The 24,875-nt window shown below is 49.1% G+C and overlaps 1 protein-coding gene across 3 annotated transcripts; it reads left to right on the forward strand.

Moving 5' to 3' along the window:
- Positions 1 to 411: 411 nt before the first annotated feature.
- Positions 412 to 24,731, forward strand: STK25 (serine/threonine kinase 25). 3 transcript variants are annotated; one of them, XM_069025032.1, is made up of 13 exons: positions 412 to 485; positions 952 to 1,622; positions 3,555 to 3,669; positions 9,873 to 10,103; positions 11,267 to 11,323; positions 12,359 to 12,467; positions 13,719 to 13,876; positions 14,131 to 14,316; positions 14,862 to 15,007; positions 15,879 to 15,993; positions 16,282 to 16,353; positions 19,728 to 19,864; positions 22,593 to 24,731. In XM_069025032.1, the coding sequence occupies exons 3-13, from the start codon at positions 3,640 to 3,642 to the stop codon at positions 22,630 to 22,632; spliced, it is 1,281 nt and encodes a 426-aa protein (XP_068881133.1). In that variant the 5' UTR covers positions 412 to 485; positions 952 to 1,622; positions 3,555 to 3,639; the 3' UTR covers positions 22,633 to 24,731. The 3 variants fall into 3 exon arrangements, with proteins under 3 accessions (XP_068881133.1, XP_068881131.1, XP_068881132.1); XM_069025030.1 differs by lacking the exons at positions 412 to 485; positions 952 to 1,622 and adding an exon at positions 2,590 to 2,700; XM_069025031.1 differs by lacking the exons at positions 412 to 485; positions 952 to 1,622 and adding an exon at positions 2,590 to 2,696.
- Positions 24,732 to 24,875: the final 144 nt, after the last annotated feature.

The raw sequence follows: 24,875 nt of genomic DNA on the forward strand, positions 1-24,875 counted from the left end.
GAACAGGTAAGAACTTACTAACACTGCCATGAAGGCAAAGGCTAACCAGCAGCACCAGAATTAACATAGAAGAAAGGGACAGCAGCAAGGCTGGCTCAGCTCTGAGAGCCACCTGCTCCATCAGCAACAGGGGACTCCCTATCATGCCCACCTGCTCCAGGAACAAGGTAATCCTCCATACCACCCCAAGAAACCCAGGAGGAACTTACACTGACAGCCAGAGCCAGGAGACAACACCGTCCTACCCAAAGCTCCCTTTCCCATAGCCCTGTTTCCCAGGGCCAGGTGAAAGCTGTAACCCTGAATACTCAGCGACTGCAGTCTTGTAGGCTTGGGCACTCCAGCATGTAATTAACTCTCTGATGCTTTCCTCTAGCTGAAATACCTTCTCTTTTGCCCTTGCTTAGCTGGCTTTTTCCAAACACAGATCTCCTGGAGGCAGGGACCAGGTTTCTTTCAGTGGAGGTAGATGGTGCAAAGTGCAGGTAACTTTGGGGTACTGAAGTAAAAATTTTATCTATGTTTATAATTATATATATACAGACACACAACTTGTAGTGCGATTGTACTGTAGTCACAATTGCTAATGTTAAAGTAAATGAAAAAAAAAAAAGAGAGAGAGAGAACTGCCTGCTAGGAATACAGCACTGAGTGAAAACCAGGGAGCAAGACTTTGGCTCCAGTTTATATATTCTGGGAATCAAATGGAGGTGGTGATGGATACAAACAAGCCATGGACAACCATGGAGAAGTCAGGGACACCTGCTTCCCCAGAGTCAGCATTTGTTTCTGCATTCTTCTGAGCACATTAATAATCCTCTCCCCTGCAAAACAGACCCAGAAATAGCTGCCTGACAACAGAGCAATCATCTCCAAGCCTTGTACTCCCAGCTTGTCCAAACCAAAGTGTCCAAAGTGACCAGCTACTGACTCAAAACTGGTTTCTTCCAGGTGGTGGCCAGACCAAACCCCCCCCCCCACAATCTCTCCTGCCCATCCATGGAGCAATACAAAGCAGGCTGCCTGTGGATCACAGATGAGGAGAAACACCAGCCCACATTTGAAACTCTCTGTCTCCTGTGCTTCTGAGCCAGCTTTAGCAATTTCAGAAGGAAATGCCACGCTAATCCCATATGACAATCACCTTTATGAAAGACTTATCCTGAACAGACAAAACTAATTGCTGCTCCTGTGTGTATGTTCAGACTTGGCTCATTAATTAACATACACTTTTTTTGGCAAGACTTCTGCCCTCTGGCCTGATGCCAACAGTGACTAAATTAATGACTGTCCATGTGACAAGAGGTGGAGAGCTGAGGCATTGGATCATTAAGTAACACACACAGGAACTCAAACAGGGAACAGTTCACGCCTTGGTCCTTGCTACACTGGAACCAGAGCAGAACTTCATTCTCCTTCCTTTCCTGCTTCACATGAAGCTTTGATTTCTCTGTCTCTTCATAGCTCTCCTAAGTCAAGGTGTCATGTTGGAATAGGTTTGTTTATGAGACAAGACAATCTGAGTTTGTGGGGCTAGAAGGCTGGTCCTGCAGGTATAAACTCAAAGCTCCAGCAACCCAAGGATCCTACACGCAAGACCTTTGTGAAAAGCTTCCAGTGAGGTACGGTTGATTTAAATACAAAAACAGAATCTCATTGCAGGAGTTCTTGATACCTGTGCTCCATCTAATTGATGTTTTCACTCAAGTACCTCAAAGTGCTGGTTGATTTGATCAGGGACAGGGAAGCAGAGGGAAGGGAGACGGATGGGGGAGGCAATGCAAGAGGGAATAAGAGGGATGTGAGGGAGCTGCTGGCTGCTGCCCAGACCCATCTGTCCATGCAGCGACAGTTCCCAGGGCTGCTCCTCTTGCTACAACTCACCTGTGCTACAGAGCAGCACCAGCTCACCAGGTTGTGACAAAGGCGTTGTGTGTCAGCGCCCGGGAAAAGCTGCGCCTGGTTTGTTCAATGCAGGGAAGAAATGCAGGGCCAGCTTTAAAGCTGCCTGGCAAGAGGCTGACAAAATTGGTTCTTGGGTTTGTTTTCTTTCCTTTGAAAACGTTAATCAGTCACTGACATTACAGCACGTGAAGTGTCCCCCCGCCTCTCCTCCCGCTCTGCCCGCTCCCCTGAGAGCCGGGCGTCCCGCGGCGGGGTGGGGGGCACCGGGAGGGCGGGGAGGGCACAGCCCCTCGCCCTCATGAGGGGTACCGGGCAGGAGAAGAGCCGAAGGCGGGCCTGCATGGCGGCACCCGGGGGACTCCAAGGCACAGTCCCGCAGAGGCTGGCGAGAGGAAAGCCCCGTGAGACGGGACTGGGAGGACAAAAGCGACTCCTCCCCGCCAGTGCGCGGGGGCCGCTGGGCCGGGCAGCGCCCGCCCCCCAGGACTCCCCGCCCCAGCCACCCCCGCGCCACCGCCCCGCCCTGCAGCTCCGCCCCGCCGCTGCGCGCGCGGCATCCTGGGTATTGCAGTCCAGGAACGCGGTCGCGCTGCCGGTTGGCGCGGCGTGGGGACTACATCTCCCGGCATGCGGCGCGGCGCGGCCTCCCCCACCGCCGCGCCGTGTTGTTGCGCCCGGCCCGGCGCTCCCGCCCCCCCGCCGCGCCTGGTGTCCCGGGGCAGCCCGGGGCGGCGGCGGCTCCGTGCGCCAGGGCCCGGCATGGCGCTCCCGACGGCGGCGCAGCGCTGCCCGTAGGTGCGGCGGCGCTCAGGGCCGGGCGGGCCTGTGCGGGCTGGGCGGGGCGGCGATGCGCCACAGGGGGACTCTGAGGGTGCCGGGCGGGGCTGGGGGGGAGGGGGGGCGCGCTGAGTACCCCCAGGATGGCGAGGGGAACGCGGGAGGGGGGAGATCTCTGAGGTGTGAGGTGGGACGAGGTGTCCGTGACGGGAGTGTGGGGCCGCACCGTGGCGGGGGATGCTGGGGTCGGGGGCCCTGGAGAGGGCTGGACCGGGGGTGCCCCGAGGGGGCTGAGCTGGGGGGCCGGGCTGGGGCTCAGCTGTTGCTGGGGTGGAGGGGAGGGCCGCTGAGGAGGACAGAACTGGGGAGCAGCGGAGAGGGAGCGGGCGGGATGGTGCAGGGTTGGGGCTCCCTGAAGAGAAAGGTGTGTGCTGAGCAGCTGAGCTTTGCCTGTGGCTGTACCGGGGACAGTGGGAACGGAGGAGTGCTGCCAGGGAGAGGATGGCTGAGGAGGAGCAGAAGTAGACGATGCTGTGGGCTGTGCTGGGGAAGATGCTGCGAGTGGTGGTGAGGGAATAGAACTGTGGGGTTAACTCTAATACTGGGGAGCGTGCTGAGGTGATGGTAGGGAAGATGGAGCCTGAGACGTGGTCAGTGTATAACATTAGAGTGAGGTTCCTTGACACATCTAGAAGGCATTTCTGTAAAGAATTGAGAAATGCTGTGTGCAAGGAGGGGCTAGCATACTTAGAACGTGTTGGCAGGTTCAAGGAGAACTTCAGGGAGGGAAAAAAGATGCGGGTAACTCTTCAGGGGAATGAGCCAACTTCCAAGAACCTCACATAAGAGCTCTGTGTTCTTGCTTGTTACAGGTGACCAGTAGAGAAATCATCACTTTCCTGCTGTGCTGCCACATCCTAATCCTCCCTGATTTTGCAAAAAACCCATTCTGTCGGCATGGCTCACCTGAGAGAATTTGCTAGCCAGGTAAGTGGTGATTAAAAATTTATTTTAAAGCCCTCTTCAAGGGTTTATATAAAGGTGTTTGCTCTTGATGTGAGGGTTTCAAACAAATAACGAGAAAATCACTTTTTGCCACTCTTTATCTCTCTTGCACAGGTCTCAGCTTACTCCTGTTAGCTGACTGACCTGTGTCTCACTCTATGCTGGTGTTGGGCTGATAGTGTTGTATTGCCAGGCATACAGAAAGCGAATTCTTCACCCAGTGTGGAGCCTTTCTCTGGGATTAACTGTGTTCTTTTTAGGGAGGCAGGAGTCATTGGCTTTATGAGTATTTTTGGAAGGGGAAGTCTAGAAATGGGAACAGAAAAACTGTGTGTGCTGGCTCTGCCAAACATATCTTCCTAAAGTGTTCATGGCATTAGTGTCAGAAAAATGGTGCTTGCAACCTTGCTGCATAAGAGGCAGTGATATTTGATACTGGGCTGTAACTCTTCCGAGACATCTCAGCCTCCGTGGATGTGATAAAAGCTGCTGTTGTGACGACATTTTCATAAAAGGAATGTGGAAAGATGATGCCAGGGTTTGGGACTAAAAGCTAAACCACATTAATAGTATGGGCTTGCATCTTCCCTCTGAGTTTTGTTGTGGGCTGTGTTTGATTGTTGGCACATGTCAATGCTGAACATAGGTCTTCTAAAACCATGTTCTGTGAGTTTTGGGGCATTATTCTGTTCTGCTCCTAGGTGTAGAATTACTAAGAGCTTTAGTGGTTTGAGATAATGCTTTCTCTGAACCTTTTTTGATTTAAAATTGATTTGCAATGCACCTTAGTTTACATGCTGTCTTTCACGTCAACTGCTTCCCCAAAGTGCGTATGGAATTAAATGTAAATATAGTGCCTGGCTGAGTCACTGTACAGGGGGAGAAAGGGAAGGATACTGTCTGGTTAGGGCTGAAAACTGAGTTCTGTAGCTGCAGAGGAGGTTGCTCTGAAGCTTTTTTTGTACACAGCATTCTCTCATGAAGCTTATCAGCATTCTAGTGGTTTCAGCTCTGAATTTATTATGGAAATGTTAGGCATTCTCAGATTGTGCCATCCCATGACTCTGTCTGGTCTTGGAATAGGAAACCAATCTGTGTTGTCCATTTTCCAGTCTTTTCAGGAATCCCTGGTGGAACCTCGTAATCTGTGTAACTGAGGCTTGCTGTGAGGGCAGTAGAAACTGGCCTGAAATTCCCTTCACTTAGGGGGAGATTTAGGGAGCAGTGGGAGGTGCTGTGAAAATCAAGAGACTAGGACTTGCATTGGGATGTCAGAGGCTTGACTTGTTTCTGATTCTCAGCTCTAGTGCTGATGGGCACTTACCTTTGGCCAATGCCCAGGTTGCTCTGCCTCTGTGCCTCCATTTCCCTGCCTCAGCTGGTTGTTTCCTCTCTTTCCTTGGCTCCCTTGTGCTGTGTGCATACAGCACTGCAGGCCTGGTCTTGGTCTGAAGCTCTTTCTTCCGGGTGATGTATTTGTGTTAGTCACTATGTTTAAAGCTCTGACCTGAGCTCTGTTTCTAGATTTGCTGTTCCTTATGTGACCTTGGAGAAGCCATTTAGGGTTTTTTGGCTAAGTAATGCTTCACTACCTGAAGCAAAAGAACACTGTCGGTGAGGAGTTGGGAGTCTCAGACAAACAGATGTGTTTCAAAGTGTTTAACAGAAACTTCCCTCTTTTTTATACTCCAGTAATTCAAAACTGTCCCAGGTTTTGGCAGTTGCAGAGAGCTGTGCACAGATTTCATATAGACAGGGAAGCTTTCAGATAGTTCCAGATAGGAAGCTGGTTTCACCAGAGAGACTGTTGGTATCCCATAGGTGAGTGTTCAGTATGCTGGCTGGGAAGTTGGGGAGCAGAGGAGGTAATGAGGGAAAGAGGAGAGCAGATGAGTTCTATTAAAACCAACTTCCTTCTTCCACTGTGTTTGGCAGAGCAATATTATGTTTGTTTGTTTGGCTGGTTGGAAAGTGCTCGAGTCAGAAATAACACTAAATGCGGCTGTAGTTCCACATAAACCCTTTGAAGTTGCCACATTCCTGGTCAGCTTCAGCTTGTAAAGTGTTGTGGCCTTGACAATCTTCTGTTACAGACCTCTCCCATATAGAACAGCAATTCCAATTCCAACCTGTCCCAGATTAAGGAATTCTCATTTCCAAAAGGGTTTAAGCACCCCTCAGTGTTTTATGCAACAAATGCAGGCGTGATTCTTGCTCTTGAATATTTTGAGAGTAAGATCCAGCTGGACACAGCCCAGAGAGAAGATCTGCAGCTGGTTCAAATGGTGTTTGCTTCTGTTTCCAATATGCAGCTTATCCTTCCAGATATCCTTCCAGGCATAACTTTGAAATGAGGGCAGATACTTACCCTTCTTCTGTAGTACTTATCCACATCTTCTCAAAGACTGTGGGTATCATGTCTCTGCAGCTGGAGGTGGCAGAGCTGCCAAAACCATTCTTTCCCCATGAAGCAGTTGATGTTACTGCCAGGCTCGTCTCACAACACACTGCAGTTCCTAATTCCTGATGGCTGCAGCGAGTTGGTCTGTTTTAAAACATGGTATCATCAGTCAGGATGGCAAACACTCCCACACCTGTCAGGACAGAGCATCCTTCTTTCCTGTGCTGTAAGATTAGATCCCGGAGGGCAGAAGTGGAGCACATTACTAGGAAATTGTCATCATCCCTCTCATACTTGTTCCCTTCCTGCACTTACAGCTGAGATAGTGCATTGTGTGCTCTCCCTCCACAGCCTGCCCAGGCGTGCCTGAGCCATCTCTAATGCCTGACTGACTGCTCTAGCAGTGGTGAGGAACAGCAGGAGGCTTTTTGCTTCAGAACTGCTGTGTAATGAGCATTCAGTCAAGCACAAAGTTACGATGTAGTGACCATTCCTTAACGGCTTTACATGTAGCAGTAGAACGAGGAGCAGCCCCTGCTAACCTGGAGCTCCATTTTTCAGCTCTGGTGGGTGCTGTGGATGTGGAAGAAAAATGGAAAGAACCCAAGCTGGTGAGCAGTTGCAGAAGTGACAGGTGCTAATAAACTGCTTTGGGTTATCTGTGCTCATTTAAGCTGGTACAAAACATTTCATCTGGATTCTGTTGCTTCCTACTAATGAAGTTTCCCAGGTGTGTTTGTAGCAGTGCAATTCCAGAGCACAGATTTCCAGCCAAGGTGATTCTCTAACAAGATGACTGGTACTGAGGTAATTCATGTTTAGGAAAGGGACAGATGGTGCTTGTTACACCTCTTACCACACTGCTTTGCAGGTGCAGATGTGTTGGGGTAGGGGAAAGTTGGGCTCATGGAGTGCATCCTTCTCTCTCCTGACAGAGCAGTGCAGTTCCATAGCTCTCCATTCTTGGTGGAACTGTGTTTGTGCTGCTGTCTGATGAGTGCTGAGGCTTTTATGCCCATGGATCTGAGCATTTTTGTTTGTCAGCACATGTCGCCATGTGGTGTCTCAAACTGGATTTTTTTAATGGACAAGGGCTTTTGAACAATGTCCTGCAGCCAGGACATCTTAGTTTGTTGTGGGAATTCAGAATTGCTGAAAGTGCTGCCTGGAAATTTCTTCTGCGAATGGTAGTCCACAATGGTAGTTCACCAGGTGTTCTGTTGAGCAGACATTGACCTGCTTGAATTGGGGATGGGCCTGTTTCCTCCTCCCTGGTTACAGAAAGCAAAGAAATTCATCAGCAAACTGTGCTCCTCCAGCAGTGTCTGGGGACTGTAACTGTGGCTGGAATGACTCTGTACCCCCTGGCCCTATACTGGCTCCCTGGGTTCTGTCTGTTGCTGGGTCTGATTTCTTCGAATTTGGCCACTGCACTGAGGGATGTTTGTCCTCAGGCCCTCCATAGAGTCAGGCTCTTGCCCTGTCACCTGTGAGCTCTACAGCAGTTCCAGGTCAGTACTGGGAAGGTAAATCCAGTACCTACAAATGAAGTGTCCTAATGTGTCCACCCTAATGGGAGTGGGCCTGTCTCATCTGCCCATCAGTTCCATTGTTTTCCTGAGTCCCTTGAGCAAAATTTGTCTGCCTGTCAGGAAGCTTTGTCTCCTTCATTGCACCTACCTGAACTGCTTTGTTCTATGGAAAACAGGATAAACCAACATCCAAGTCTGGAAGCTTGTTTATGAAGCTGTCCATGATTACAGAGCCTGCCACATAAAGTGGGGGTTGTCCCAAAAGCTGCCTGCCATAGCTGGTGCTCTAACGTTTGATGTCCTGATCTGGAGAAATCAGTCCTGATTCTCTGATGTGCCCTACCAAGCTGAGGGGGGAGCACTTACTTCCACACTGCTGTTTCTTACCTCGTGGAAAAGTTACGTGGGAGGGGAGGAAGATTTTCTTGAAGGTTTGCTTCCCTGCAGTATTCATGTGGATAGGGTTTCTTTTCCGAGCTGAGTGGGTACTTCTAGGAGATGATCCTCTTTCTCTCCCTTCTCCCTGGTTTGTGGAAGTGGCTGGTGTGTTGAGTGGCATTTTTAGGGTGCAGTAGGTCACTGTGCACAGTAATGTCTGGGGCACTTTCTTGCCCCTTCCTCCAAGTCGGTCAAGAGATGGAAACTGCTCCTGGTCTGTAGTGAGCCTGGACTAGTCAGACTGTTCTCCCTGCCTGCAGTCATCATTCTCATGTTGTTCCCTGGTATTCCTCAAGCTTAAATTCTCTTCCCCCCACCTCCCTCTCTTCAGTGTCTGCTATGTATCTCCAGTTCTTTTTGTCTCTGAACATCCCTTCTGGTCTGTTTCCAGTGCATTTGTTCAAAGTACAGCCTATTTGGTGTTGCTATGGATGCCAAAGGATATTTGGTTATCCTTCTGTATCTTGGACTGGAGTTTGTGTGGAAATCCTGTTGAACGAGCTGCCTGTAAAGATCACCTGGGCCTGGCTTAGAGCAATGCACTAGGCACAGAAGGCAAACAACCTGTGATGACAGACTGGCTTAATCATTAAGCAGCACCTTGAGCTGCTCAATGATGGCCTACTGCTAGAACCTGGTGTGAGATGGAAAAATGCAGCTTCCCTGTTCTCTGATAAAATCTGCCAACTCAAGACGCTTGTGAGGGAGCAGTCTCACTGAGTGACGTGTTGGAGGTGAGACTGAGAAGTTCTGGGTGTGGAAAATTCCTTCTAATGGCTTGGCTGCTTCCTAAGGTCAGGCCATATTTTCCAGGGTTTTTTTCAAACTATTATAAAAAAAGGCAGAAAAATTAATCACAAAGAGCGTTTCAGTAGCATGAAGCTACTAGTAGCATGAAGGACCTCCTGGTGTGCTGGTGGACTGAATGAAGCAGCATGAGAAAGTGACTGTGATTTGTTCCCTTTCTTATCCATACTCACCTTAATAAAGAATTCACTGTGCAGCTGCTGTTAAAGAGTCATTATTTCTCTGTTAGTAACTGCCTGGCTGATGTGCTTATCTGATGAAGGAGATGCTATTTGCCGTTGCATCTGAGTGTGCTAGCCAGGGAAGAGGCTGGTCCAGAAAAGCAGGTCAGGTAGATGGAGTGTCCATTCTGCTCTCCTGCCTGCTCCTTGCTGCTGACCTTGCAAAAGATGTGAGACTCCATCTGGAAATGTCTGAGGAGAGCTGGGCTGGGTGCTGTGTGGAAATCAGGCTACAGCAGAGAAGACAGTAAATCTGAATTCATATTACTGTAATATTTCATCCCCCAGACAAGTAGGGAAGGATGCAAATCTTTCAAATAATTTCAGTCTTTGAGTGCAGGAAGGCTAACAAGGGAAGTGTTTTTGTGGCCTCTTGCTTGTGCCTGTTTTCTCATCTGGATCTCCAAGAGAAAGCTGGTTCTGGTACCCCTTGCTGGTCTCTGTTGAAGGGTGAACAGGTGCTTGCTCATGGAGCTGCTTTGGCACCAGTTAGTGCCTGCAACTGAGCAGCCCTGTCCCAATGGAGCTGCCACTTCCCATAGAGGTATTTGCTGACATTCTCATGCTGGGCTTCCCTCCTTTGCCTCCCCACTGTGGTCTGCGGGGTCAGAAAGCCTTGGATATATTTCTGTGCTAAGTTTCTAAGACCGTTTAGGGTATGTGAGTTGCAGGTGAATTTATCTACGTCGTAGGTGCACAGATATGGAGATGAGCTGTATGGGTATGTGTGGTGCTCTGCAGCCCGGGAACTTAATGGAATTTTCCCATCTCTACTTCATGGTGTAGCACTCCAGGGTGGATCCTGAGGAGCTGTTCACCAAGCTGGAGCGGATCGGCAAAGGATCATTTGGTGAAGTGTATAAAGGGATCGACAACCGCACCAAGGAAGTGGTTGCTATCAAGATCATTGATCTGGAGGAGGCTGAGGATGAGATCGAGGACATTCAGCAGGAGATTACGGTGCTCAGCCAGTGTGACAGTCCCTACATTACCCGGTACTATGGCTCCTACTTGAAGGTAGGACAAACCATGGTGATTCCTTGCCAGTAGTTTGGGAACAGGGAGGGCTCCTCTGTGGATGCTGCAGTGGATGGTGGCACAGGGCACTGGAAAGTGACGTGTGAGTGGCAGCATGGCAGCAGCAACAGTGGTGGCTCTGCTCACTGCATTGATGTGCACTTAATAGCAGAGTGGGCTTTGAGACACTCGCTAAGGACATGGAAATGAAGTGCCCTGTACTGTGTGGTACCAAGACGAGGGCACTTCACTGGAGAGCAAATTATTTGTTGAAGACTGAACTTCCCCTGGTCTGACAATTCTGGAAAGGAAGTTGATGGAATACTTTTGAATACTAAAAATAGCTCAGTCTGAAGGCAGTACCACTGAGGGATTTACACCTCTGAAAAAAAGAGGAGGTTGAAAGTACTTAATGAGAAATGGTGAGAAGAATATGGACTGGGTCTATGAAGGAGTGCTAATACTGCTTCCATTGAGAACAGGTTTAGGAATCCCTAATGGAAGCTGCTGGTAGTGTTGATCAGAAGTGGCCTAGGCAGGCTGGCTGCTGGAGATAGTGTTAACAGTGGGACTGCAGCAAACAGTTCCTAAGCTCTTTGGGTCCTGAATATTCCTTACATATTTTTCAAAGGCCATAATATATTTTCTCAGCCTTCTGCTGTAATTTCATGGACCTGCTGCTTATGTTCTGTTGGCCCCCTGTGAACCTCAGCACGGAAATCTCTTCTCTGAGGAGTGTCTTGCTGATTGTACTGTTCAAGCTGGCAGCCCTGTTAATGAGATCAAAGGCTGCAATGCTCCCCTGCCATTGCCGAGAAGAACTTACACCGGATGAGCTGTTGGAGAGATGTTAAAGGGCTGCATAACCTGGGAATAAACTTATCTATGGGCTGGGCAGTCTGGTGCCTTCAGGGGCACTTGCTCAGGTGAAACTGCAGACTGAAAGTTAGAAATGTGCTGGAGGCAGGTCCACCTCTCTAATGCTGTGTCAGCAGAAAAGAGGGAGCAGGGGGCTCCTTCCTTGAGCCCCTGAGAGCTGCAGTGTGCAGCATCTCTTAGATTGTGTACAGGACTACTCTTGTGTCTTGCTGCTTCATGAGTGTTTCACTTTCCTGTCTGCTTTTATTACTGTCTTTCCTCTTGAGTTGTGCTCTTGCTTGCAGGGCACTAAGCTGTGGATAATCATGGAGTACCTGGGAGGAGGTTCAGCCCTGGATTTGGTGAGTAAGTGGCAAGTTCTGGACTACAAAAAATACTGACTGAAGACTTGGTTTGTGCAATCCTCATAAGCCAGACACTTGCCACGTACCATCTTTTTGTCAGCCCTGTGCCCGAGGGATAAGCAGTGCAGGACAGACATGTTGGTTATGCTTATCCCAGGACAGAGGGAATGTTTTCATGGAGCTCAGCTGTCCCAGCACTGTTGTCCAGCATGCTGTGCTGCTGTATGAACACAGTGAACTGAAAAGTGACCAGCAGCCAGTTGGTTTTGAGCAGTGCAAATCTGTACTTCACCTAGTCAGAGTTATGGTATTGCTCAGTGCTCACATAGCTCAGTAAAGACATGGTCTATGATTAAGTTACCCCCAATTTTAAGAGAATACAAATGCAGAATGTACCCATAGGCAAAGGTCTGCTGCACTGTATTCTGTCACAGCATTTTTCTCTTCTCTTTAGGACAGTAATGCCCATTTTTCCAGAGCAATAACTAATCATGTAGGGAAAAGTGCTGAGCCTACAGTGACTTGGAGGAAAGTGTAGTGGGAGGATGTCATCAGCAGAAGTTATCTGAGTGTCAGAACCTCAGTTATTGCACTGAGAAGGCAGGTCTTGGTTAGAGGAGAACTGATGGAAAGAAGAAGAGCTTTGATACAGTACTCCACAGCCTGAGGGTTGATGTCTCAGAGGCTAAAATTCACTACTTGTATGCTAGCAGAGAGACCTGAACAAGAAAAACTCTTAATGTTCTGTTGGCCAATATATTTCCAGGCCAAAGTGAGAGATGAACTGCTGTTTGTTTGGGAAGCCTGTAACAAACTGATAGAGAAGCAGAAAATCCCCCAAAGTTTTTCCATTGAATACTGCCAGGTGCAAAGACCAACATTCTGCTTGTAGAATGTGCACCAGGTGTGCAAGAAGGTGCTTCCTGCTCAGTATGACCTGCTTGGCCAAGGTTTCCAAGTAACAAACTGAGAGCCTGGCAAGTCCAAGGCATCAGTCACCTTCTTTTAAGTTATCTTTCTGCCTTTAATCAGCTGAAGCCAGGACCACTGGAGGAGACTTACATTGCTACTATCCTGAGAGAAATCCTAAAGGGCTTGGATTACTTACATTCAGAGAGGAAGATCCACAGAGACATCAAAGGTAAGATTGGAGAGCTCAGTTCCCTTTCTTGTAAGGGATGTTAGTAATACAATACTCAGAGGTGTTATATTCCACCATAATCTGCAAGGTTTCAAAGACTTTCTCAGTGCTGCTTTTCTTGTTGGATTGCTGTTTTCTGAATCTGATGCTTGTCACTGTATCACAACTCATGCTTTTCATGTCTTTAGGGTTTAGAGTAACAGTAAGGATCTGTAGCTCTCCTCTGGCACTTGGAGTTTGGACAGTCAGGGAGCTAAAGCAAAGGAGTCAGTGAAAGGCATGCTCAGATATTAGCTGACTTGTGTCTGGATATTTGCTTTGCTGCTGGACCCCAAGGGTGTGTGTGCTGGGTATTGCGGTTATAGCTCACAGCAGAAGTGAGCTGTCCTCATGCAGGGTTCACTGCCCTAGAAAATCAGGGCAGCTTGTGCCAGCTTATCCTCTTGCTGGTTTTTATAGTCACTGGCCACGTGCTGTGTAGAGAGAGCTGGCATCTGCCTCCTGAAGAGCAGTGTCACAGCAAGCCCAGAGCATCAAAGTGCTGCAGGAGGATGGAGGGACAGCGCTGTGGAGCTGGGCTAGTGCCGGATGCTCGCTGCTCCGACCCACTGCAGGAGGGGGTGTGAGCAGGCACGGCGCAGAAACCTCATGCAGGGAGATTGGGAGGAAAGATTTCATTGTGTATGTGAGACTGCACATTTCTAGCACTGCACAAGATGTGTAGGGCTGTTGGCTGCCAGTGGTGGGGAAATGCTGAAAGTTGTTAGGTAAGGTCTCAGAATGAAAAGTCCTGCGGAAAACCCCCATTCCCAAACCTACACCATGTTACAGTCTTATGAGTGAGTGGGAACTAGTACAAGAGTGGAACTTGAGCTCTTTAGAAGGATCTGCTATTTCACCTGTGCTGAATGCTACTCTGGAAAAAAAATCAAGAGCATTAGAGGCTGTGTCGCCCTCCCTTCTTTGCGTGGCCAGGAGTCACATTGACTTGATGGTGTGGCCCTTCACATCTACTCCCTGGTCCTACCTCAGCAATAGTCCCCTTCTGATCCAACAAAGTGCACGAGCTTGTTCCACGTTACCCAGTGGAGTTCAAAGCGTGAGGATGGGTCTGAGGCTGGAAATCCAGGCTGAGGGTTATCACTGGTGTGAAGGAGGATGGCATGGGAAGGCTCCACTCAGTACTCAGTTCTGTGTGGGCTGGGGGTGATTCAGAGGCCAGCAGATTTAATTGCTTATTTGTGTGTCCAGCTGCCAACGTGCTGCTTTCGGAACAAGGAGATGTGAAACTGGCTGACTTTGGGGTGGCTGGACAGTTGACAGACACCCAAATCAAGAGAAACACCTTTGTGGGGACTCCATTCTGGATGGCACCAGAGGTCATCAAACAGTCTGCTTATGACTTCAAGGTGAGCTGGGAGCAGGAGGATTGCTGCTTGGGGCTACTATACAGGAGGTGGTGCTAGGGCAGAAACAGGGATTGGAAGTGCTGCTTGCTGCAGGAATTAGTCTTTTCTGTTATGATGCAGGGTCTGCTGGAGAAGTTTGTATATTAGACTTGAAATGCCACATCTGATTTATGTGATTAGCTGTCTTAAAAATGTGCTTTCATGTTGTAGAATTGCTCCTTGCTGTTCTGTGTTGTTCTTCGTCTCTTTTCCAGGCAGACATCTGGTCCCTTGGGATTACAGCCATTGAACTAGCAAAGGGAGAGCCTCCAAATTCTGACTTGCATCCTATGAGGGTTCTCTTCTTGATCCCCAAAAACAACCCTCCGACACTTGAGGGTCACCACAGCAAGCCCTTCAAGGAGTTTGTGGAAGCCTGCCTCAATAAGGATCCTAGATTTGTGAGTATTGCTGCCCACCTGTGAATTTGGGTGAAGGTCAGCAGAGGTCAAAAATTCCTTCAACAGGAAGGTGCCAGAATCCTGGAGAGAGAGAATTGCTGACCTTACAGGGTGGACACATGAGCCTGGCAGGATTTCCTCATGAGGGGGAGGTGGAGGGGCGGGCACTGATCACTCCTCTCTGATGGCCAGCAATGGGACCTAAGGGAATGGCATGAGGCTGTGTCAGGGGAGGTTTAGGTTGGATATTAGGAAAAGGCTTTTCCCCCAGAGGACAGTCAGGCACTGGAACAGGCTCCTAAGGACAGTGGTCATGGCCCCAAGGCCGCTAGAGTTCAAGGAGTGTTTGGATAACGCTCTCAGGCACTTTGCTGGGGATTGGTAGCATTGTTGGGGGCTGTCCTGTGCAGGGCAGGAGTTGGATTTGATGATCCTTGTGCAGCCCTTGCAGCTCAGGATATTCTGTGATTCCAGTTGCAGTCAGTGAGTTGTGTGTATAGTGTGCAGAGATGTTAGATGTGACATGCTTTCCTTATCTGCTCCAGAGGCCGACAGCTAAAGAATTGCTAAAGCACAAGTTCATCACACGCTACACCAAGAAAACCTCATTCCTAATGGAGCTCATCGATCGATTCAAGCGCTGGAAGTCAGAGGGCCATGGAGAGGATTCCAGTTCTGGTGATTCCGATATGTACGTGCATGTTTTGCATGGAGGGGTGCTCCTGCAGCCCCTGCTTGCCCCGGGGTAGCCTACTGCAAACAGCTCAGGTCCTTTTCCCACCTGAGATCTCAACTTGGAGCTTTTGTTTGTGGGAGCAAATGAGCGCTGCCTGAAGAGCCAGGCTGTTACCTCCTGTTCAGTGGGACCCCGTTCTCTGCTCTGGTCTTCACCTGTGGAGCCTCTTTGCTGAGTGTGAGGAATCAGGGTACTGACACGAAACAGTCTGTGTGTAACTGGTAGAACAGGGCTCTTGTTGCCTGTATTTTATGCACATTTCATGAACTACAAGAGCCCCAGGCTTTGGTAACTGTGGCAAGAGCTGTGTATGTGTGTATGTGTAGTCAGGGGTAAATCTTTGCACTGCCATGCAGGACAGTCAAGTTATGGGCCTTGGGTGGGGAAGGGGCACTTCATTCCCAGACTGGTGTCACAGAGTTGCTCTTCACCTGTATAGTGGCAGTGACTTGAGTGATCAAGGACTCGGGGAGACTGGCTTATAACATCTAAATCTGGCCCCTCACCTTGTGAGTTTGGATTGTCTTGAAATTCTCCTAAATTTAACTAGCACTAGAAACTTCTTCAAGCTGGCTGGATCAGAGAAGTGAATGTGGTTGTTTGGAAACATGATACAGTACTTAGCTCAGATCTCTTTGATGCTGCATATGTGCTGTAGGGACTGAAGTGGTTTCTCTTCATAATTTTTTCTGGGATAGGGAAAAGCCTGAAGGCCTGCAGCAATATGGCAGTCAGGTGGGGAGAACTTGTGACTCTGGGGAGTGTGGGCAAACCCCCAATGTATGGAACTGAGGCTTTGTCTTGACTTTCCCCTTTTCATTTGCAGTGATGGAGACGCAGAAGATGGAGACCAGGGTCCAATCTGGACATTCCCACCAACCATTCGCCCCAATTCCTTGAGCAAGCTGCACAAAGGAATGGCTCTTCATGGTTCCCAGAAGGTCTGTGTGCTGTGTGGTCTTTCTGAAGTGGACTGAACTAGCACAAGCTTTTGGATGTCTTGGGGAAGCCACCAGGCACTTGTCTTCTGTTTAAATTTATTTCAGTCTGGCACCTAGTGCTCCAGAGGTGCCTCTTCCACATCATCAGGGTACTGTGACTTGTGGCTTTCCCAAGATCTAGTGATGGGATTGCCGTGGAGGGGCTGTGAATTCACCAAAGGCTTAGTACTTCATGTGCCCTGGGAGCTTTTGCCTGTGCTTGTAACTTCTTTTCTTGCTGCTTTCCAGCCTACTGAGCCCATCAAGAGGCAACCACGGTCGCAGTGTCTCTCCACACTTGTTCATCCAGTTTTTGGGGAGGTGAGTAGAACCTTGCTCTCTACTGGTTGGAGATGAAGAGATACCTAACACAGATAAGTAAATAAGGAAAGATTTGGAGAAGGGAGGTGTGGTGGGGTAGCTAGTAGGGCTAAGGGAGTCTGAAGCATTTGCACCAGTGCAGAGGGCAAGACCATATGTGGGGAAAGTGAGTGTGTCCCTGGTGTGTACTGAAAACACTTGTGTTTGGAAGAAGGGCATTACCCTTCTGGTAATCTGTCTTCTGGTGAGGATCTGATAGAGAAGTATTTGTCTCCTGCCTGCATCTTAGGCCTGCTGATGCCTAGGCAGCTCCAGACTCTGATGTCTGTGGCTGAAGTGCAGCTCCTGGTAGAGCAGATAGGTGCTTGAGCTGGCCCGTCACTGTGCATGTCCCCTGCCCTTCTGCTGTGCTGCTGCCCACAGCAGAGTTTCTGAGGGGGAGGTAGGGTGGGTTAGAGCAGGAATTGGCTTTGCTGGTTGCTAGGCCATTTCTTGATCTGTACAGACTGCTGTTGGTAGCAAGCCAAGACCAAGGAGTTCCCTGCCACCTAGCCTCTAGAAGGCAGGCAGAGAAAATGTGTTCAGAAAACCTACTCAATTCCCCTGCCTTGTGGTCTGGATGGAGATGTGGAGTTGAAGTAAGAGCTGCCATTAACGATAGGATGGTGTCTGTATCAGCAGAGAGGTGACAGCTCATCTTTCCAGCTGGGTGATGTTGTCAGGGAAGAGGAGGATAATCACAAGGGGGCTGCTGGCTGTGAGCTCTGGTTGCTCTTTCCAGCAGAAGGGTAGGAAAGGAGATTATGCTTTGGAAGAAATCAATTAGATGCTGCATGTCAGGGTTCTGTTCTTGAGATGCTGGTGACAGACACCCTTTCTCTGGTCCTGAGGAGTTACTCTTCTGGATCCTGATTGCATGGCCCAGCAGAGAGCTGAGCTTTTTCCAGGGATAGTTTCTGGACTTAATTCTCTTTTCTCAGGTTTACTGCTATGTGGAAAGAGGGTTTGCTGCATGGCAGGAACCAGAGGTCATTTGGAAAACCAGGCTCTTGACACTGCTTCAGTTGGAATTGGGAGTTTATCTAACTGGCCTCTTCTGTGCTCCACAGGGCTTGACTTTCAGAGGTCAGAGCATGAGGCCAGTGACCTGGGTCTTGTAGGCCTAGAGCTATGAGATGAAACTGCATTAGAACCATGTTGGTTTGTTTGTGCAGCACAGTCACTGATGTCTGGGTCTCTGTTCAGTTTAGGAGCCTCCTGGGGCAGAGTGCTCAGGGCTGTGACTGTAAATGCATTTTTGTGCTTCTCCTTATAACTTTGCTGCACCAGTTCCAGGCAGGAAGTGGCTTCTCGGACATTTCATTTCTGCTAGTTTGACTCCCTTGCCCCAGTTTGTTGATCCCCCTTTCCTTTGATTAGACTTTTGCTGGCTCTGCAGATCTGAGTGAAACTGGAAGCAGGAAAGGTTCCGGGCAGTCTCTGAAATAACCTGGCTTTTGTGTGCAGTAGAGAGGGCTTGAAAGAAAACTTCTCCAGGTTGGAAATCTGCTTCACTGCTGGTTGCATGTGTTATTTGCTATTGGTAGGAAACTAGAACTGAAGACTTTGTCCTCCTCACTCTTGTGTGATTGCAGTTTAAACCAGCTAGGCTTGATCCCCTCTTTCCCTAAAGGGGCTGAAGCTGGGCTTTGTGAATGGAAATCTGACTGAGATGTTCTTTGTAATCTTTCCTTTACCTTCCCTGCATGTGTATTACTGGATGTTAATATTGAAAATGGCCCATGAGGAGTCATTCACAGGTGTGGGCAACTGCAAATCTGGAAACATCCTGGGGCAGGGAGGTAAAACGATGTTTGGGCCTAGTAAGGCTGAGCTCATTGCAGTGCTCTAACTCCCACAAGCCTCCAGAGAGCTCTTCTGCAGTGGGAACAGAGAGCCCAGCACACACTGCTCCCATCATAGGCTGCTGGGCAAGCTGAAGGTCAAGGGCTTGGCATCAAAGGCTGATGATAAACTGACAACTTACCTCCAGGACAGACCCTGTGCTTACTCTGAGGTGGGCAGCCTTTGGTAGGTAGACGTCAAATTCTTGGTTTTAGCATCACACCTATTTTTGGCTGTGAAATCTGTATCCTTGATGTGTAACTGAGGTGCCCCTCCGTGCCCCTGCCACTTCTGACTGAGCAGAGGTGTGCATGGGTTGTTCCCACAGCTTTGTGGTAGGGAACAGGTGCCCCACTGAGGAGGCAGCAGCCCTTTTTGGCTGGGAACTGTTTGTTCCCAGCAGGGGCCTTGGTGCACAGGAACGACTGCAGCTGGGGATTAGCATTCACATTGTTCTGCTTTCCAAAGCACGGAGAAAAGGTGAGCTCCAGCAACAGGATAGGCTGATCCTAGAACTGAGGCAAAGAACTGCGAGGCTTGTGTAAGCCCTTTAATCAGCAGGGCCTAATGAGAGCTTAATTGAACTGGACAGTGGTAAGCTGGCAGATGTTGCTGGTTCAACAGGACGCTTGATTGTTGTTCAGCTCCTTGTGTGATGGTGCCCTGAGGAAGGGGCTGTCATATCAGCAGCTTGTGGGAAGGAGATGGGGAACTGCTGCAGGGGGTGGAAATGTAGGATTTCCAACAAGGGACTCCTTCAGGCTCAGCACCAGTGACCTGTCAGGCATTTCTTCTCAACAGAGGTGTAGCTATTTCAGATTAACAGCTGGAAACATGTGCAAGTAGAGGCCTACTCGGAGTGCACTGACCATGAGAGATGTGAACTGAGGCAGATGCTGCATGGGGAGGGCTTGGTGCGTGGACTTTCTTTCCCTGCCTCCCTGGGTAAAGCTCTCTTAGAGAGGAATGTTGGAGATGAAGGTGCTCAGGATCCCTGGTGTGGCAGTTGTCTGCCTTGGCCTCCCAGTCACTAGAAGCAACTCAAACTTTTTTGTGGTTATTAAAAAGGGGTGGTGACTAACTCCTGGCGTTGGATATATTCTGCCCAACCTGCCTGTGAGCCTGTGTGTGTGTCTGGGTGCTGAGCTGTCATGAGCAGCAAAGGTCATTGTACTGCTTCAGATACACCTGGAGTTCTTTGTGCTGTTGGTGCATTTCTTGTAACATTTAGTTACAAGAGTACATCCTGTTAAGTAAGGACTTTGATTGCCATAAGTACCTGGAGGCAAATTTGAACCCCAGACAGTGGACTTCTACTTTCCTGACCAACAAAAGTTCATTTTTGGTTCATTTAAGTGGAATATGGGTGCCCTCCTGCACCCTGGTGGAGTCATACTAAAAGGGAAAGGGCCTTAATGTCAGTGCTGCACTTCTCAACCAGTGCTTTCTGCAACAAAATAAGGACCTAATGCCCTGTTTCTGGGTTGCAGCTCAAAGACAAGCACAAGCAGACTGGAGGCAACGTGGGAGCCATGGAGGAGCTGGAGAATGCCTTTAGCTTGGCTGAGGAGTCCTGCCCAGGCATCTCTGACAAACTGATAGCGCACATGGTGGAGCGGGTCCAAAGGTGAGTGTCCTGCGTGTGAGCTGGGGTGGAGCCAGCACTGAACCACGTGGCTCTTGTGCTCCACAGCTGTGCAAAGGTCAGTGCCAAGCAGTCAGGACAGACAGAAGTGAATATTCATGACAGCTGCCCTGATAGTTCCTATGGCATTTCTTTTAATTGCTTTCATTTAATGCAAACAGTTTGTCTGCTTCAGAAGTCAGGTTTCTGTAGTGGTGATGTATGTTGCAAGGCACAGAAAGATGCTGCTGTTCACCTTCATTCTGCACATATATCTATATACATCTGATATCCTGCTGGTCCCATTACCCAGGCAGCAAGGACTGTGCAAAATCTCACTGGGATCACTTCTGGGATAGAAAGTTTCTGTTAATAAATATCTGTTTCATTGCAAGGAATGTGCTTCAAAGCACTATGTGCAGCTAGTCACTGCTTGCCCAGCTTTAGGTATACAGGAAGGTGTACTTTTCCTGGAGAGAATTATTTATTGAACCAGTGAAGGAGTGTAGTCTGGTAGAATTTAGTTCTTTGCCGGGTCAAACTTGGCTCCATTGGTGGCACCAAGTCCAGTCAAATCCATGTGTTGCAGGCACTAACACAGCTAACCTGGTCACAGATTTATCAGGCTTTATTTAACATGATTTTGGCTTTTCTCCCTCTCCCTAAATCTCACCCTTTCCTTATCAAGAGAGAAAGTTAACATTTGGCTCCTCCCTGGTTAGCAGGCTGGAAGTGCTTTATGTGACAAAAGAAGCTGTTCTATGCTCTGGCTGCCCCTGTAAACACAACCCAAGCTCTACAGTCTTTACACCCTTGAACTTAGGCTTTCTAAGCCTTTCTTTCTGATGGGTTAAAGTTTGTGCCTTGTAACTCAAGTACCCATTGAATTGAACAGAATCATTAAGGTTGGAAAAGCTGTCCAGGATTGAATCCAGCCTTTGACTGATAGCCACTGTGTCTACTAGACCAGAGCACTGAGTGCCACATCCAGCTGTTTCTTGAATGTCTCAAGGGCTGGTGACTCCACCACCTCCTGGACAGCACATTCCAATGCTTGACAACCCTTTACATGAAGAAATTCTTCTTTATTCCCAACCTGAACCTCCACCAGTGCAGCTTGAGGTCATTCCCTCTTGTCCTGCCCCTTGTTCCCTGGGAGCAGAGTCCAACCCCCACCTGGCTGTCCCCTCCTGTCAGGGAGTTGTGCAGAGCCATAAGGTCCCCCCTGAGCCTCCTTTGCTCCAGGCTGAGCTCCCCCAGCTGCTCCTGGTGCTCCAGCCCCTTTCCCATCCCCACTCCCTTCTCTGGACATGCTCCAGCCCCTCAATGTCCTTGTCATGAGGGCCCAGAAATGCTCACAGCACTCGAGGTGGGGCCTCACCAGCGCCCAGCACAGGGGGATGGTGACTGCCCTGGTCCTGCTGCCACACTATTGCTGACACAAGGGCAATTGCTGGCCCTCTAGGCCATTTGCACACATGCCAGCTCATGTTCAGCTGCTGTTGAGCAGCATCCCCAAGTCCTTTCCCACCAGGCAGCTTTCCAGCTGCTTTGCCCCAAACCTGTAGCAGTGCAGGGGATTGTTGTGGCTGCAGTGCAGGACCTGGCACTTGGCCTTGTTGAACCTCACACCATTGGTCTTGGTCCAGCCTGTCCAGATCACTCTGCAGAGCCTTTGCCCACCCAGCTTGGTGTCATCTGTGAATGTGCTTAAGGGAGCCCTCAATCTCCTTGTCCAGATCATGGATAAAGACACTAAACTGGACTAGTCCCAACACTGAGCCCTGGGGAACCCTCCTAGTGATCGGTCCTAGCTGGGTGTAACTTAATTCCCCACCACTCTCTGGACTCAGCCAATCCAGCCAGTTTTTAAGCCAGCAAAGTGTGTACCTGTCCAAGCTGTGGGCTGCAGCCTCTCCAGGAGAATGCTGTCTGAGATCATGGACTACCTGCAGAGCCTTTCCCTCATCCACTAAGGGGGTCACCTGGTCATAGGAGATCAGACTGGTCATGCAGGACCCGCCTGTCCTAAACCCATGCTGTCTGGGCCTGACCCCCTGCTTGTCCTGTCAAGCAAAGAAGAGCTGTAGACATTAAGGACCAAATATAATGGCCATCCTAGAGGGATTCTGTTTCTACATCATTCAAGTTTCCAAGCAAATACACCATGGGACTGTGTAGAACCCTCATCTAATAATCACTTAATGCCAGGAAGAGAACACTCATTCTGCTGGCTGACCCATAGAGGTCACAGAAGGTGTCCTGTGATATCTGTAAAACCTGAGCCTCTGACTGAGCAGGAGGTGCTCATGGATGTGTGGGGGTGACTGCAGACAGGTAGTTGTTTCAGCATCATTCACTTCTGTCAGCCTAGAAATGACACTGCTGCATGGGGCAGAAGCACAAGATACTTGTTTTTGGGGGGGGGCTTGCAAAACCTCAAAGACCTGGTTGCTTTCTTACCATAAAACACCAGTGCTGAAAACTTCTTATTAGGTGCAAACTGAATCTTGAAAGCCTGAAAAAGTGTCAAACCACCTTGGCTTTTTGTTAAAATGCTGGTTTTGTCTGTCAGGACTTTATCTAGTAAAAACTGGCAGTGGGGACAGACCCATGCAGCCTGACCCCTTCCCCCATGGACCTGCTGGTGGGTGCCTCTGGGCACCATTCCAGGTGAGAGCTTCAGCCAGGCAGTGCTGAGCAGTTCTCCCTTGTCAATTCTTCCCTGCAGGTTTTCACACAGTCGGAACCACCTGACCTCTGCCCGCTGACACTCACACTCCCTGCTGTTGTCGTGAGGGGGAAGGATTTTTTCCAGCTTCATAAGAACTACATCTCTAATCCAGACCACCATCTGCTGTTGGATGTGACATTGTGATGGACTCCAGGACATTTCAGAGCCTTCATGTTAGCCGTGTTTCCATGATAACCCAGGGTGGGGTTTGCAATGCAAGTACAATTTAGACCTTTTGCAGAACCCGAGATGGGCGGTCTACTTGTTTTTACAATGTAATCAATGCAGTTTTTAATTGTTTTCCTACAATGGTTGTGTCCATTTTGGCTTGGTTTGATTCACAGCTTGTTTCTGGTAAATGCCTGGCTGCTGGGAAAAGGGAGATTCTCTTCCATTGATGTGTTTCAGAGGCAAGTCTGATGGGTTTAGTCTCCTGCCCTTCCTAAAGAAGCATTTGTGAGCAGTTGTGTGTGAGTACAGGGATGCTGGGAAGCTCTCCAGGCATTTAGGGCCTCTGGGAGAGTGAGACCCACTCTCCAGTTGTTCTGGAGGATCACTTCAAGCCCTTCACACACAAGTAACAATGCTTTCCAGTGCTGCAGCAGCTGAGCTGATACACGGTTGCTCTTTCCCAGCCTGTCATTTCATTGGAGGATAGGTTTGCTGATTGTTCTGGTTTTGGCTCTGGGACATCATTTTGTATTAGGCTTTAGTTCATCTCCTTCAGGCAACAGCAGAACTTGCCTTGGATCTCCAGGGAGCAGAAGGCAAAGTGGGTATGTTTGCTCTGGGAGCTGGTGGAGTTCCTGTCCTTGGCACTTCTGGCAGCTGAAGCAGCTCCACAGGCAGACTGGGCAGTGCTGGTCTGAGCTGAGCAAGCCCATGTGGGGCAGAAGGGTTAAAAAGGGGAATGGGGGGAACACAACAGCTGCAGGCATCAGCAGGGCTTTGGTCCACAAGGCAGAGGGACACTACAGAGCAGGTTTTGATGCAAGAACCTGTGCTCTACATGAAGACATAAAGTGGATGGCTCATAGCAGTGTGGTGGGGCTGGGGATTCCCAAAAGCTGCTCTAGGCCTCCCTCTCCTTCTCAACCTTCCCTTTCTGGCTCCTTCTTCAGCCTGGGATCTAGACTCACTGCAGCCAGGGCTCTGCTCCAGTTGACAAGCTGGGGTGGTGTTTGGTAGCAGAGAAGGTAAAGCATCTACTGCTGCGTTGGCTGCTTAAGGTATTCCAGCAGAGCCATCCCCAGGAGCTTTGCTTTCTGTATCATACTAGTTTATAAAGCAAATCTTTAATTCAGGTAAGCACACAGATATTAAATCTACACTTTAAAGGTCTAGAAAAATAGACTTAGGAAAATAACCCTGGACAGCTGGTTGCTTAGAGAGCTGCTCTCTAACTGAAAAGAGATTCCCATGAAGTCAGCAAGAACTCAGTTACCCAGACCTTCCTGTCTGAGTGTTTGGATGTGGATGATATGGCTCATCCCAGAGCCACTGAGAACAAAGGCTGGAGCTGTTCAGCATTTTTTTAATGACAGGCCACTTGGTTATAAACAAGGCTTGATTTTTGGTACTTAGATTCAGACCTGCAGACTTTAAGTGCTGGGCTGCAAGTAGCTCAGGAGGACCATACATTCCCTCATCCTGGTGTATGGTGCTCACTTTACCTTATGACTGTCCTTTATTTGTCCTGATGGACAAATCCAGGCTCAGCAACGCTATGAACTTGTACAGTAGAGAAGAGGTGCTGCTGTTGGATCTCTGCTGCAGAGCAGTGTTCTGTGGTGAGAGCCAGCTCAGAGCTTGCAGTTAGGAAGAACAGAACAAACCCACTTTTCCCTCAGGAGGAGAAGTTAATGTAGAGACAGGACACTTGGAGAGGGGGAAGGCAGAGGCTGCAGGCCAGCACAAGGGCCCCTGCTGCTTTTGAAGTTGCTGTTCACAGCGGTAGCAAACCGTGTTGATAAGGTACCTGTATTGTTACTCACATGCTCTGCAGTGTAATGAGGAAACTTTTTAAAGGAAACAATCCCCACACCCTTCGTCCAGTACTCAAAGCAACAATGGGTTTAGTTTTCAAAAACGTTGAAAGGGATCTGCCACTTTCAATAAAGTAACAAAACAAATGAAGCTGGTGTAACTGTGTTATTAGGGGAAGAGGATCGGTTCCAGCTGCTTTTCTCTGCATTCTTCTTGGTCTTCCCCTGAATTTTCCTCATGCATCTGTAACAGAGACCCCAGAGACAGAGCCAAGTACTTTGTGTGCAAGGATTA

This window comes from Aphelocoma coerulescens, chromosome 9 (assembly GCF_041296385.1).
Source record: "Aphelocoma coerulescens isolate FSJ_1873_10779 chromosome 9, UR_Acoe_1.0, whole genome shotgun sequence".
Lineage (NCBI taxonomy): Eukaryota > Metazoa > Chordata > Aves > Passeriformes > Corvidae > Aphelocoma > Aphelocoma coerulescens.

Bases quoted from the DNA above. Each gene is read 5' to 3' on its own strand.
- STK25 (XM_069025032.1), top strand. From the start codon at position 3,640: ATGGCTCACCTGAGAGAATTTGCTAGCCAG. The intron at 3,670-9,872 runs GTAAGTGGTGAT...TTCATGGTGTAG, and splicing joins TGAGAGAATTTGCTAGCCAG to CACTCCAGGGTGGATCCTGA. The intron at 19,865-22,592 runs GTGAGTGTCCTG...TCTTCCCTGCAG, and splicing joins ATGGTGGAGCGGGTCCAAAG to GTTTTCACACAGTCGGAACC.